The sequence below is a fragment of the Portunus trituberculatus genome, chromosome 45 (genome assembly GCF_017591435.1).
Source record: "Portunus trituberculatus isolate SZX2019 chromosome 45, ASM1759143v1, whole genome shotgun sequence".
NCBI lineage: Eukaryota > Metazoa > Arthropoda > Malacostraca > Decapoda > Portunidae > Portunus > Portunus trituberculatus.
In genome coordinates this window covers 8,297,480-8,312,479 of record NC_059299.1, presented here as the reverse complement: position 1 = coordinate 8,312,479, position 15,000 = coordinate 8,297,480, and the positions used below count along the sequence as shown (strand labels likewise).

General features: G+C 45.4%; 1 protein-coding gene across 3 annotated transcripts in view; it reads left to right on the top strand.

Annotated features, from left to right (window-relative positions):
- The window catches only part of LOC123519440 (titin-like), a 42,895-nt gene that overhangs the window by 17,324 nt on the left and 10,571 nt on the right, over nt 1-15,000 (top strand). For all 3 annotated transcript variants that reach the window (XR_006679011.1, XM_045280737.1, XM_045280738.1), the window contains exons 5-12: nt 359-1,933; nt 4,271-4,416; nt 5,095-5,416; nt 6,790-6,962; nt 10,200-10,391; nt 12,943-13,119; nt 14,288-14,374; nt 14,765-14,970. Coding sequence is in view for 2 of the 3 variants with exons in the window: in XM_045280737.1 (XP_045136672.1) it covers nt 359-1,933; nt 4,271-4,416; nt 5,095-5,416; nt 6,790-6,962; nt 10,200-10,391; nt 12,943-13,119; nt 14,288-14,374; nt 14,765-14,970 (2,878 nt within the window). In the remaining variant the exon portion in view is untranslated. The remainder of the gene's footprint in view (nt 1-358; nt 1,934-4,270; nt 4,417-5,094; nt 5,417-6,789; nt 6,963-10,199; nt 10,392-12,942; nt 13,120-14,287; nt 14,375-14,764; nt 14,971-15,000) is intronic.

The window sequence follows — 15,000 nt, the reverse complement described above, 5'->3', positions numbered from 1 at the left end:
AGAGAAATGAGACAAAAAGATACAAAGAGACAGAAACACACACACACACACACACACACACACACACACACACACACACACACACACACACACACACACACACACACACACTTCGCTTTCCCGGTGTGAGTTGTGTGTGATGTGGTCGCAGTCCTACCCGAAGATCGGTCACTACGAGCTCTGAGCTCTTTCCGTAGGGAAAGACTGGCTGGGTAACCAGCAGACGACCGTGGTGAATAAAACACACACACACACACACACACACACACACACACACACACACACACACACACACACACACACACACACACACACACACACACAGCCACTCTCCCTCACACCTTCTCTCCTTCAACAGAACCCGCAGCGAAAGAGGAGACGAAGCCCACGCCCACGCCCAAGCCAGCACCCGTAGAGAACATTGGCATCTTCAACAAGTTCATCAAGCTTGTGTTCGGCCTGCCAAAGGAGGAACGTTCAGCCAAGTGGTCCGAGCCATGGCAGACACACCCGGAGCACCAGAGGAAACCCGCCGCTGTCAAGGAGAAGGAAGAGAAGAAAGTGTACGGGGCGATGGGCGGCCCTATTGACAAGCTGGTGAGGCTCATCTTCCCCGTGCAGGAGGTGAAGGAGAGGAGCGCCAAGTGGGCCCAGCCATGGCAGACACACCCGGAGTTCGCCAACAAGAAGGAGGATAAGAAGGAGAAGGCGGCTGCCTCGGAGGAGAAGGTTGTGTACGGTGCAATGGGCGGTCCTATTGACAAGCTGGTGAGGCTCATCTTCCCCGTGCAGGAGGTGAAGGAGAGAGACCCCAAGTGGGCAAAGCCGTGGCAGACACACCCTGAGTTCGCCAACAAGAAGGAAGATAAGAAGGAGAAGAAGGAAGCCAAGGAGGAGAAGGTTGTGTACGGCGCGATGGGCGGACCTATCGACAGACTGGTGCGTCTGATCTTCCCCGTGAAGGAGGTGAAGGAGAGGGACCCCAAGTGGGCGCAGCCGTGGCAGACACACCCTGAATTCGCCAGCAAGAAGGAGGATAAGAAGGAGAAGCCTGCCAAGGAGGAGAAGGTCGTCCATGGAGACTTAGGAGGTCCTATTGACAAGTTAGTTAGACTTATCTTCCCCGTCAAGGAAGTGAAGGAGAGAGACCCCAAGTGGGCAAAGCCGTGGCAGACACACCCTGAGTTCGCCAACAAGAAGGAAGACAAGAAGGAGAAGAAGGAAGCCAAGGAGGAGAAGGTTGTGTACGGCGCGATGGGCGGACCTATCGACAGACTGGTGCGTCTGATCTTCCCCGTGCAGGAGGTGAAGGAGAGGGATCCCAAGTGGGCGCAGCCGTGGCAGACACACCCTGAGTTCGCCAACAAGAAGGAAGATAAGAAGGAGAAGAAGGAAGCCAAGGAGGAGAAGGTTGTGTACGGCGCGATGGGCGGACCATTTGACAGACTGGTGAAGCTGATCTTTGAAACAGTGAAGGAAGGCACCCCGCGTGACCCCAAGTGGGCCCAGCCTTGGCAGACACACAAGGAGCACCAGAAGCCAGCATCAGCACAAGCACTCAAAGCCGTTCCTGCCCCACCACCTAAAGCCGAGCCAGAACCCAAGCCCAAACCTGCCATGCCTGCCCCAGCACCCAAGGTCGAGCCAGAAGCCAAGCCTGAACCTAAGCCAGTCAAGGAAGAACCAAAGCCTGCACCTAAGCCCAAGGAAGAACCAGCACCTAAGCCAGTCAAAGAAGAACCAAAGCCTGAGCCAAAGCCAGCACCTAAGCCAGTGAAGGAAGAGCCAGCACCTAAGCCTGCTCCTAAGCCAGTGAAGGAAGAACCCAAACCTGAACCTAAGCCTGCCCCTAAGCCAGTCAAGGAGGAGCCTGCCCCCAAGCCTGCTAAGCCTGAGGAACCCAAGCCTGCCAAGCCTACATTTCCAGCTGAAGGTTCGTGTGAGGCTTGCCAGTGTGCGTGTGTGCGTGGCTTCCTGACTTACACACACACACACACACACACACACACACACACACACACACACACACACACACACACACACACACACACACACACACACACACACACTTGAACATTTTCCCTTCACCCTAAACCCTTTTGGCTCAGGGAAAAAAGGAAACAAAGGGATAAAAATAGGGAAAACTTTCACAACAACAAACATTGGGTGATAAGAATTACTAGATCATTGTAGCCCTAACAACAACAACAACAACAACAACAACAACAACAACAACAACAAAACACATCACAGCTGGCACCTAAAAACACCCTTAAAATTCCCCTAAAGCAACAATGACTTGGGACTTGCATTGTTGGTTTAAAAGTCTTGAATCCTTTAATCTCTAGCCCTTTAAATTCAGGGATAGGTGTGAAATGTGTGGCCTGTTTCCTTCCCTTACCTGTAACCCTTCCCCTAATTAAGGTGACGAGGAACAGGATGAAGATGATGACGATGGTGATGACGATGCAGGTGATGATAGAGAAGAAGAAGGCATTGAGGATGATGGTGGTGACTCAGATGATGGTGATGATGAAGAGAAACAGGCCGAGGAAAAACATGAAAAGAAAGGGAAGAAGAGGCAAAAACGAGACGGGAAGGGCAAGAAGAAGAAGGGGAAGAAGAGAGGAAGAGAAGAAGATGAGGAAAATGAACGAAAACTTATCAAAAAAGAGAAGAAGGGAAGAGGAGGAGGAGGAAAAAGCGAGACTGGAGGTGTGAGGGGAAAACCAATATTTGTCCACATCACCTTACTATCTCGTCAAGCAAGCATCTTCTTTACACTCATCTCATCGCTATCATCAGTAACATTCGTGCCTTCCCATCTTTACCTATCAATATTATAACTACCCTGTGTCTTCCCCAGTAACATTTCCTAGTTTAGAGGCAGTAGTGTTGTTTTATGTTTGTGTTTTTAAAGAGTGCATTGTGGTATTCATAATTCGAAGTGTTCGCTCTTTTACGTCTGTATCTTAACACCTTTAGTACCATGACGCGTTTCCACACTCACTCTGGTTACTATTTGGTGATTTTATACAGCTTCAGAAACTCATATATGTATCTTAACCCTTATAGTACCATGACGCTTTTCCATATTCATTCTGGTTACTATTTGGTGATTTTATACAGCTTCAGAAACTCATATGGGGGATTGAAATAGTGAAGACTCCGACCATTAATCTTCTGACCTCCATTGACCCTTCCTAATGTCAATAAAATGATCTAATCCTACACAAAACGTATGGTAAAAATGCGTCCCAGTACTGAAGGGGTTAAGTGTAAAAGGAAGCGTTAACTTTATTTTGGGTCTTAATGTACGAAATAATTGCAGATTTTACATATAAACAACTTCTCTTTCTTTCTTTTATAAATTTCTATACACAAAAACCAGGTACAGTATTTATTACATTCGACTCATCAATTTTCAGAAAGTCTCCTTCTTAACTCATAAAACAACTTATAATCTTCCACTTCTACACGAATAAACACAAACTTTACATATAATTTCTTTCATCTATTTACACATTTCTTGTTTTCTATACCCGTTCCATTAATAAGGAGAAAAATGTGGTGATTTAGTGCAATTTTTTTCCCTTCGTCTTTCTTCCCTCGGCCAGACTCCCTCCCTGTGTGGTGTTTTCATTCCCCCTCGCATATCCAACACCAATGTTTGTCATGATTAATTTTGCATTCCTCCTTGGCTTCCTTCCCTCCTTGCACACCCGAGAGAGAGAGAGAGAGAGAGAGAGAGAGAGAGAGAGAGAGAGAGAGAGAGAGAGAGAGAGAGAGAGAGAGAGAGAGAGAGAGAGAGAGAGAGAGAGAGAGAGAGAGAGAGAGAGAGAGAGAGAGAGAGAGAGAGAGAGAGAGAGAGAGAGAGAGAGAGAGAGAGAGAGAGAGAGAGAGAGAGAGAGAGAGAGAGAGAGAGAGAGAGAGAGAGAGAGAGAGAGAGAGAGAGAGAGAGAGAGAGAGAGAGAGAGAGAGAGAGAGAGAGAGAGAGAGAGAGAGAGAGAGAGAGAGAGAGAATATACAAGCTCAAGTAAATGAAACATGGTCACACACAACCGTAGACTTTTATACACTAACCCACTACCACCATCACCACCACCACCACCACCACTATCACCACTAGTACCACTACCACTACTTCCTCCTCACCTTTCCCTTTCCACTCTCCCCAGACAAACAGATAGTAAAGTCAAAGGCTCAGAAGGCTCTCCCACCACCAACCCAGTGCCTCTTGTCAATACTTACCCACTGTTATCTCCTTCAGGTCCAGCTCCAGCTCCTGCCGCACCCCCAGCTCCTAGCCCCCCACCAGCTGATGTCCCCCAAGCCCCCAGGAAGCCGGTACTGGAGCAGGAAGCACCGAAGGCAGCACCCGCTCCTGCGCCGCCTGCACCAAAGGAGGAGGAGCCGGTAAGATGTGTAGAATTTTTCAAGACATTTATCTCTTTTTCGGTCAACTCTCTCGGACTTGCAAGAGAGCTGGGAACTAAGTGGGCCGTTTCTTTTTTTTTTTTTTTACTTTATGTTGCTCTTGGTCAGCTTTCCCCTCTTGCTTAAAAAGAATAGGATGTCTCAGAATTTAGTGGTTAGGTTAGGTTAGGTTAGTTTCTTCAACTTAAGGAGAAGGAAAAATGGTACGGGGTGCAAACAGTAACATATGTTTTGCTCCCCTACAAGACTGCTTTAATGACAAAGGTAGAGGTTAAATAGAATAGTAGAAGAGTAGTAGTAGCAGTAGTAGTAGTAGTAGTAGTAGTAGAAATAGGAATAACAGTAGCAGTAGCAGTAGCAGTAGGAGTAGGAGTAGGAGTAGGAGCAGGATGAGGAGTAGGAAGAGGAGTAGGAGTTAGAGTAAGAGTAGGAGCAGGAATAGGAGGAGTAAGAGTAGTAGGAGTAGGCGAAGAAATATATATATGTACTTGTTTGAGAGCGTATAATCATCACCATCACCATCATTATCATTATCATCACTCCCACCCTCAACACATCATGGCAGCCCGTTCTTTGCACGCTACACCATTAAACAAAAGCCTTCCTAGGGGCACCTCACACCAAACCCTAACAGTCCTTCGTCACCGCCTCCTTCAGATAATCGTGAAGGCTACCGGTCTGCGCTCACGTGACCACCTGGAGGCTATTCTTGGACTAGACGAGGTGTCCAAGGATGTGGCCTCTCGCGTCAACCCTATCGCTGACGTGACCCTGAAGGAACTGAAGAAGGTCTATGAATCAACCATCGTGCCTTTGGAAACTCTGTATAAGTACCAGGACATCTCTAACCGACACGTATCTGACGCAGAGCTCTTCGGCACTCCTCTTGTCCTCCTGCTGGGGCCTTACTCCACCGGCAAGTCTACTTTCATCAACTACCTGCTGGGAATTGAGCACACCAGGCGAGCCCTCAAGACAGGTGGGTGACGGAGGCGCTGAAAGAGAGGAGTGGTAATTTCCTTTTCTATCTTGCAGCTTCTTTTACAGTAGGGATGATATTGAATAGACAATAAGTAGGGGGCCGCCGTGGTACAGAGGAACCATGCGTGCTTTGGGGTCCGAGGGTCTCCAAGCGCACGGTTTCGAATCCTGTCCACGGTCCAAGTGTAGGTTGGGTTTCCTCACTCGGGGCAACGGTTTCCTAGCGGGTGGGCTTTGAGATAGGAGGTACCACAAAAAGTATCCCCTTCAGCCCATAAATTCCCGTGAAAAGCGCACATGGTATAAATAAAATAAATAGAAATAGGAAGATTTCAGGAAGCCCTCAAGACAGATGGGTGGTGGAGGCGCTGACGTAAGATAGCAGTAATTCTTTTCTATCTTGCAGTTTCTCTTACAGTGTTGATGAATTGGAACATACAACAAATGAGGAAATTCAAATGTAGTAAAACAATTATTGATGGAGCAGATTAAATACGTGATTTTTAGCCCTTTCAGTAGCATGACGCTTTTCCATATTTATTCTCCTTACTATTCGGTGATTTTATACAGCTTCAGAAACTCACAGGGGGATTTAAATAGTGACAACTGTGGCCATTAATCTTCTGACCTCCATAGAGCCTTCCTAATGTAAATAAATTATATGATCGTACACAAATCTCAAGGTAAAAATGTGTCCTAGTATTGAAAGGGTTAAGAGTCTCAAGTAGAATTTTAGAATGATTTTCAAGGGAGTTTTGACGATTCCAGGGACAATATTGATAAAAACAGCACCACCATTGAGAGAAAAAAAGCAACGAGAACTAAACAAACCATCCATTTATCGTCTGAAAATACTCCCAATAGTCCAAATGTCAACTTCCAACAGGCTCAAGTGGAAATTTGAGTTTATTAGAGTTCCTTCATGATTCCAGCGATATTCTGATGTACACACCATCAAGGAATGAGAGAGAGAGAGAGAGAGAGAGAGAGAGAGAGAGAGAGAGAGAGAGAGAGAGAGAGAGAGAGAGAGAGAGAGAGAGAGAGAGAGAGAGAGAGAGAGAGAGAGAGAGAGAGAGAGAGAGAGAGAGAGAGAGAGAGAGAGAGAGAGAGAGAGAGAGAGAGAGAGAGAGAGAGAGAGAGAGAGAGAGAGAGAGAGAGAGAGAGAGAGAGAGAGAGAGAGAGAGAGAGAGAGAGAGAGAGAGAGAGAGAGAGAGAGAGAGAGAGAGAGAGAGAGAGAGAGAGAGAGAGAGAGAGAGATGAACTAAAACACAAACAATAACCAGACAAATCACCTGCAACACTTATGAGAACCTACATTCTTACTTCTCTCCCTTACCTAACACCTCCCCCCCCACTTCTACCCACACACAGGCGCGCCCCCCAGCCAAGGTGTGTTCCGCGTGATTCAGTACGGAGAGAGGGACGCTGATTTTGACGGTACAGCTTTGAGCGCCGACTGGTCCTTTAAGTCCCTTCAGAAATTTGGACAGAACTTCGTTGACCAGATGCAAGGAAGGAGTCTACGTGAGCCTCTACTGAAGAAGGTAAGATTAATTGTAGTGTTTTCTCTGCGTCTTCGTCTTCTTCTTCTTCTTCTTTTCTTCTTCTTTTGACCTTTTTTCTGCCTCCTTCCCCTCCGCTAATCTGATGTTGTTAATGAAGTGGTGTTATGAAATGGTGTTTTGTTGTGTTCACTTTGGTTACTTGTTGTTTTGCATCTGGTTATTATTAAAAATGTTTTGGTGGTGTTCTGCTGGTGTTGTTGTTGTTGTTGTTCTGGTGCTGTTAATCATGTGTGTGTGTGTGTGTGTGTGTGTGTGTGTGTGTGTGTGTATGCATTTTATCTATGTATACCTTTACTCATATATACTCATTTGTACGTATGTATGTGTGTTATCATCATTTTGTATATGTACAATTATATATGTATGTTTGTATGTGTCTGTGAGAGAGAGGGAGTAACATGTAAGGATGTGTGTGTGTGTGTGTGTGTGTGTGTGTGTGTGTGTGTGTGTGTGTGTGTGTGTGTGTGTGTGTGTGTGTGTGTGTGTGTGTGGAGGTATTTATGTATGAGACTGCATGTGTGCATGGTCAAAGGGGAAACGGGCGTGTCTGTGTGTATGTGTATATGTTTATGTACATGTGGACGTGTATGAATGAATAACAGAATGCATGAACCCACTGGAGCATGTGTGCACACCAAGACATGTATGCGAATGAATGAATGAATGTAAAGCTAAAATTTGTGTATGGAGGAGCATGTTTATGTAAGCCAAATATGAGACTGTCGACGGTGCTGGAGAGAAGAATTACTCGCCAAAAGCTCTCACTCGCCCACTCGCCTACTCGCCCAGTCCAGACCCTCCTTTCTAACCCAGCATGCAGGGGACTAATACCACCACCACCCGCCGCGACGAAGACCCTGCAAGGTGTCCGAGGCGCGCATACCTAATCGGTTTCTGAGGAAGGTGAAATAACAGACTTCTCCAGTAGCCTGTTAGGTATGTGCGTCTCGTCTCCTCTCCCTCCACCACCACCACCACCACCACCATCACTACAACTACCACTACTACTGTTACTGTTATTGCTGTTACTACTATTACCTCCATCACTAGCATCCCTGGCCAGGCTATATACATAATTGTGATTGTTAGTGTTACTGCTACGACTGTGCTGCTGGTGTTATTGTCATTCAGAAATATCAATACAGTTTGCATAGGTTATTTCTGTTACAACAACAAATACATCAAAAACTACTACTACTACTACTACTACTACTACTACTACTACTACTACTACTACTCTTTGTAGCGAGCCAGCACTCAAGTGGGCCTTTTTTAATCTTTTCTTTTTTTTTTTTTTGCCCTTGGCTGGTTCTCTTCCCTTCATAAAAATACATCAAAAACTACTATTACTATTACTACTACTACTACTACTACTACTACTACTACTACTACTACTACTCCTACTACTACTGCTACAACTATTACTACTACTACTACTATCCCAACTGTTATGGTCCCCAGCAATTGCGGTTCCCAATGGTGACTACTACTGCAGTTACTACTACTACTACTACTACTACTACTACTACTACTACTAGTACTACTATGGAATGCTCAGGTCATTTTTCATATTCTCCCTCTCCTCTCTCCCCTCCCTTCCCTTTTTCTTTCTCTCCCCCATTACTTCTTCCAGCTCTCCAGACACTGCCTAAATCTATTCCTCTCTCCTTCTTATCTACTTCCTCCCTCCTTTCCTCCTTCCTCCCTCCCTCCCTCCCTCTCTCTCTCTCTCTCTCTCTCTCCCTTCCTTCTTCCAGCCCTTCCAGTTCTTCCAGTCCGTCACTTCGCCTCCCAGCAGCTCGCCTCTTCAGCCCAGCCAAGCGAAGTCTAATCTGTTTCCGTTTATTTATTTATCTATCAATATAAACGACCTCCATTAAACTCTTCCTCCTCTTCCTCTTCTCCTTCCTCCTCCTCCTCACTTCTCTTCTCTTCTCTTCTCTTCTCTCCCTCCTTCGCTATAAAAATAAGTTACGATAAGAATATTAATGAGTGTTTATCTATTGGCTCTTCTTGTCTTCTCTCTTTCTTACCTTTTCTTCTTCCCCTTCTTATTTTATTTATCTATCAATTACTTCTCCCTCGTTTACTCTTTTTCTGTCCTATTTCTTCTTTTCTTCCTTTCGTCTTCTTCCTCATCTTTTCTTTTTTCCCTTTCCTTCAAGTCACTTTTTTTTTTACAATATATCCCATTCTTATTCCTTTCCTATTCCTATTTTTTCCTCTTTTCCTTCCCCTATTCTTTCTCTTCCTTTCCTTGTTCTCCCTTTGCTTTCTTTATTCACCTTTTCAGTTACCTCTCTCTCTCCTATTTCGCTTTTCTTTTCCTCTTCTCTTTATCCATCCAATTCCTTTCCTCCAGTCACTTATCTCTCTCTCATATTCCTCTCCCAATATTCTCCCCTTTCTCTTTCTTCATTCTCATCAAAATAGAAAGAAAAACAACAAAAACGAGGCTATATTAACACAGGTGAACTAATAAGGTGGCCAGGTGTGGTGTTGACCTGTACAGCGTGAGTTTTGCTAATTAACTGAATAACACAGGTAAAGGGAAGGTAGGGTAACAAGTGGCGGTGTTCCATTATGTCAGGATTATAATGCTAAGCCACAAATTGCACGATATATATGTATGTGTATGTTTTTAAAGCTTTATAATGCCACCTTTTTAATAGTTTTCTCTCTCTCTCTCTCTCTCTCTCTCTCTCTCTCTCTCTCTCTCTCTCTCTCTCTCTCTCTCTCTCTCTCTCTCTCTCTCTCTCTCTCTCTTATCCTTAGGCAAGACATTTCTCTCCCTTTTCTTCTCCTCTCCCCTCACCCTTCCTTTCCACTTCCCCTCAAGTCCAATACATGCTTCGCTTCACACATCCTTGAAACCACAAATTTCCCTTCACAAACACCCAAAAAAACACAACAACACAACAAAACGTCTTAAAACACCCCAAAATAACTCACGCACATCCCCAAGACACCAAAACAAGAATAAAAACACTCAAAACACTTGCGAAACACACACAAATACTGTCTCAAAACACCCAAATATAACTCATGCACATCCCAAGACACCAAAACAAGAATGAAAACACTGAAAACACTCGCAAGACACACCCAAATACACTCCAAACCTCTGAAAAACAACAAAATCATACCAATACACCCCACTTTTACACCCAAGCACACCAGGAAAGATAGATCATCAGGTGCACAATCCTCCTACAGGTGACCTTCGTGGAGGCACCGGGAATCCTGGAAATGAGGAGGCCCGGGGAGCGTATCTACCCCCTCAATGACGTGGTGCAGTGGTTCATTGACCGCGCCGATCTCATCTTGGTCATGTTCGACTACACCAAACTAGACGCCGGCTACGAGATGGAGGCTGTGCTGGACCAACTCAAAGGACGCGAGGCTCAGGTGAGGAGGGTAGAGTAGTGGTAGTAGTGGTGGTGGTGGTGGTGGTGGGTTATGATGATCAAATATGAGGTGAACAGGCAGTATTAGGAGAGAGAGAGAGAGAGAGAGAGAGAGAGAGAGAGAGAGAGAGAGAGAGAGAGAGAGAGAGAGAGAGAGAGAGAGAGAGAGAGAGAGAGAGAGAGAGAGAGAGAGAGAGAGAGAGAGAGAGAGAGAGAGAGAGAGAGAGAGAGAGAGAGAGAGAGAGAGAGAGAGAGAGAGAGAGAGAGAGAGAGAGAGAGAGAGAGAGAGAGAGAGAGAGAGAGAGAGAGAGAGAGAGAGAGAGAGAGAGAGAGAGAGAGAGAGAGAGAGAGAGAGAGACAGAGAGAGAGAGAATATAGTTTAACTGGGAAGACATAGTGGGCTGGGTTATGAGGAAAAAAATTGAGAGATAAACTGAAACACGAGAACACGAGAATTTCAGAAACAAACATAAATAAAATGAAAACGTTAGTATAAAGAGGAAAGTAGGTTGGGTTATGAAGAAAAAAAGAACAAAAAACTGAGGCAGATAAACTGAAACACGAGAACACGAGAATTTCAGAAACACAGAAATAAAACGAAAACAGATTAATAAAAAGAGGAAAGCTGCAAGAAGCCATGAAACTCTTCTGGTCCATATTCTGAAACACTTCCACGCCGCACCGTTACTATTTTCAAAGGACTCTAGTTTTTCTTTTTTTCATATTCATCACGTGGGCTTTTCACGGAATTTTCTGGGCTAAAGGGGATAGTTTTTGCGGTACCTCCTATCTCAAAGCCCACCCGCTAGGAAACCATTGCCCCGAGTGAGGAAGCCCAACCTACACTCGGACCGTGGACAGGATTCGAACCCATGCGCTTGGAGACCCCTCGGACCCCAAAGGACGCATGGTTCCACTTTTTCTGTGATTCTAGTAACGCCTTAATAAGTTTCCTGCATAATGAACAGGACAAATACTCATTACAACTCGGCTTTAGAATTCTGTCATCTTTGAAAATGGTCACGGTGAAAAAGCGAAGCGTTTCTATATATGGCGCGTACATGTAACCTTCGCTGTATAAACCATTGCTAAACTATCTCCGCCCATCCATAAACCTATCTAATCCTCTTTCAATCCTCCCTAATGAGTCGGCACTAACAACCTGATGCCTGAGTCTATTCTGTGCATCCACCACTCCATTTGAGAACCAATTCCTTTCCATCTCTTTTAAAAATCTGACTTTGCCGATACAAAAACGCGAAGGGGGGTGAAGGAAGGGTGCAAGACTCCTCCAGAACTACACGCCTCCGTATAAAACAGACCCATTTTCTTTCACACCCCATTCAGAAACATTCGAAAATTAGTAAAATAAAGGAAAGGTGATAGAAAGAAAACGGAATGAGATGAGAGAGAGAGAGAGAGAGAGAGAGAGAGAGAGAGAGAGAGAGAGAGAGAGAGAGAGAGAGAGAGAGAGAGAGAGAGAGAGAGAGAGAGAGAGAGAGAGAGAGAGAGAGAGAGAGAGAGAGAGAGAGAGAGAGAGAGAGAGAGAGAGAGAGAGAGAGAGAGAGAGAGAGAGAGAGAGAGAGAGAGAGAGAGAGAGAGAGAGAGAGAGAGACAGACAGACAGACAGACAGACAGACAGACAGACAGACAGAGAAGCAAGCACTAGGAGAAAAAAAAACGAGAAAGACTAAGACACTGGGAGAGTAAATAAAACAGAAGAGAGAAACTGGGAGAGGAGAGTGGGAGAGTGATGGTGGGAGAGGGACGAGGAAGAAGGGAGTCAATAGGATGGTGGAAGACTAAGTGAGAGGGTGTGAGAGGAAGAGAGAGACGCTGGGAGAGTAACAGATGTCGGGAGAGGAGTGGAGATGACAAGAGATAGGAGGTAAGGAGAGATGGAGAGAGAGAAGGAAGAGAGGGAGGGAGGGAGGGAGAGAATAATAAAGTGTGAGAGGAAAGGAAGAATGAAGGGAGAGATAATCTATAGGGAGAGTAAAGAAGGGAGGGAGGGAGGAGGAAGGGATAAAAGAAAGAAGAGAAGAAAGAAAAGAGAGAAGAGAAAGGAAGAGATCATCATTTGTCCCACCTCTCTCTCTCTCTCTCTCTCTCTCTCTCTCTCTCTCTCTCTCTCTCTCTCTCTCTCTCTCTCTCTCTCTCTCTCTCTCTCTCTCAATTAGTCACAACTTCTCACCTCTCCACTCACTTTTTTTTTCTCTCACTCATCTTAAAATTTTACTCCAAACATCCGATTCTCTAAAACCAACTCTTCCTCCTCCTCCTCCTCCTCCTCCTCCTCCTCCTCCACGTTCATCTCCTTCTTCATTTTTATTCCAAACATTCAGGGCTATAAATCCAATCCCTCCTCCTTCCTCCTTCCTTTCTCTTCCTCCTCTTCTTTCTTCCTCCTAAACTAACCTAACCTCTACCAAAACTATTTTAAAACCAAACATTTAATTCACCAAACCAATATTTTTTCCCTCCTACTACTACTACTACTACCACTACTACTACTACTACTACTACTATATCTCCTCTTCCTCTTCTTGTAGACACGAATCCTGCTAAACAAGGCTGACCAGGTACCTGCGGAGGAGCTCATTAAGGTACAAGGCAGTCTCTTCTGGAACCTGAGTCCTCTCCTGGGTGTCTCCTCCCCTCCCACTGTCTATGCCGGTTCCTTCACCTCTCAGCCCTACCGCGCCAGCTCCCCTGCTAAGCTGTTCCAAGTAAGTCCCACGTGGTTGTTCTTGTCTAGTTGTCTTTGTTGGGTTGAAGGTTATTTTGTTTGTGCTTTACTCCTTCAGTACTGGGACGCATTTCTACCTTTGAATTTCAGGTATGAGTTTTTTCGATATCAGGAAGGTTCTATGGAGATTCACTATTTTAAACCCTACATGAGTTCTGAAGCTCCATAAAATCACCAAATAGAGACCAGAATGAAGAGGGAAACACGTCATGGTACTGAAGGGGTTAATTCCTTCGATACTAGGAGGCATTTCTACCTTTGAACTGTGTGTGTGATTAAACCATTTTATCGACATCAGGGAGGGTCTATGGGAGTCAGAAGATTAATGGCCACAGTCTTCACTATTTTAACCCCTACATAAGTTTCTGAAGTTTTTTGAAATCACCAAATAGTAGACAGAATGAATATGAAAGCGCGTCATGGTACTGAAGGAGGTTAAATTCGTGTGTGTGTGTGTGTGTGTGTGTGTGTGTGTGTGTGTGTGTGTGTGTGTGTGTGTGTGTGTGCATGAGTGGGAATAAGTTATAAAGGAAAGAAGAGTAACAGTATGTGTATTAATGATGTAATGATAACAGTGATACAAGCGCGAGAACTTGTGTGAAATTGTGGGAGTGGGATGGAAATGAGTTAAGAAAATATGATATGGAAGTTTGTTTGTTCGTGGTGTTAATAAAGTAATGATAACAACAGAAGGGTCGGAATATTGTGTGTGTGTGTGTGTGTGTGTGTGTGTGTGTGTGTGTGTGTGTGTGTGTGTGTGTGTGTGTGTGTGTGTGTGTGAGAGAGAGAGAGAGATGAGAGAGAGAGAGAGAGAGAGAGAGAGAGAGAGAGAGAGAGAGAGAGAGAGAGAGAGAGAGAGAGAGAGAGAGAGAGAGAGAGAGAGAGAGAGAGAGAGAGAGAGAGAGAGAGAGAGAGAGAGAGAGAGAGAGAGAGAGAGAGAGAGAGAGAGAGAGAGAGAGAGAGAGAGAGAGAGAGAGAGAGAGAGAGAGAGAGAGAGAGAGAGAGAGAGAGAGAGATTTCATTAAAGACAGACTTGTCATATATTTCTTAACGAATAAGGATTTATTTAGAATGTGTTTCCTCACTAATACTTCCTTACCCTTCTCTTCTTTCTCCTCCTCCTCTTCCTTCTCCTCCACCTTCTCCAGGCACAAGAGGAAGCTCTCCTCACCGACTTGGCCAGCGCTATCAACTCGAGAGTGGAGAACCGTATTGCCATCGCTCGCCGCCACGCCGTGAGGAAACAGACACATAGATAGATAGATAGATAGATAGACGATATGCAGATAGACGGAGGTTTTTATTGGCCATACTGTGTCTCTATAATACCAACACATAGAAACATTCATTCACAAGCCTACACAACACCCGCCCACACGTGAGGTCTATCGCTCCCCTTCCTCGCACAAAGCCCATCACTTCTCTTCATCCACGCAAATACCACCAAATGCTCACTCATAATCACTACACACACACACACACACACACACACACACACACACACACACACACACACACACACACACACACACACACACACACGTCACTCCTCGCTACCCCTACACGCCCCTTTAGTGCCTCCACCCACGCTTTCACCTAATCGCCCACGTTCTGTCTCCCTGCAGGTGCGCGTGAGGAACCACGCCCAGATGGTGGACACCTACTTGACCACCTTCTTCAAGAACAAAGGTTTCCTCACCTCCAAACACAAGCTGGCCGAGGACATCATCGAGAACCCTCACTCCTACAACATCTACGAGGGCATGAGTCTCCTCACGAACATCTCCCGATACGACTTGCCCGACCCCGAGGTGTACCGGGACTTCTTCAGGTGTGTGTGTGTGTGTGTGTGTGTGTGTGT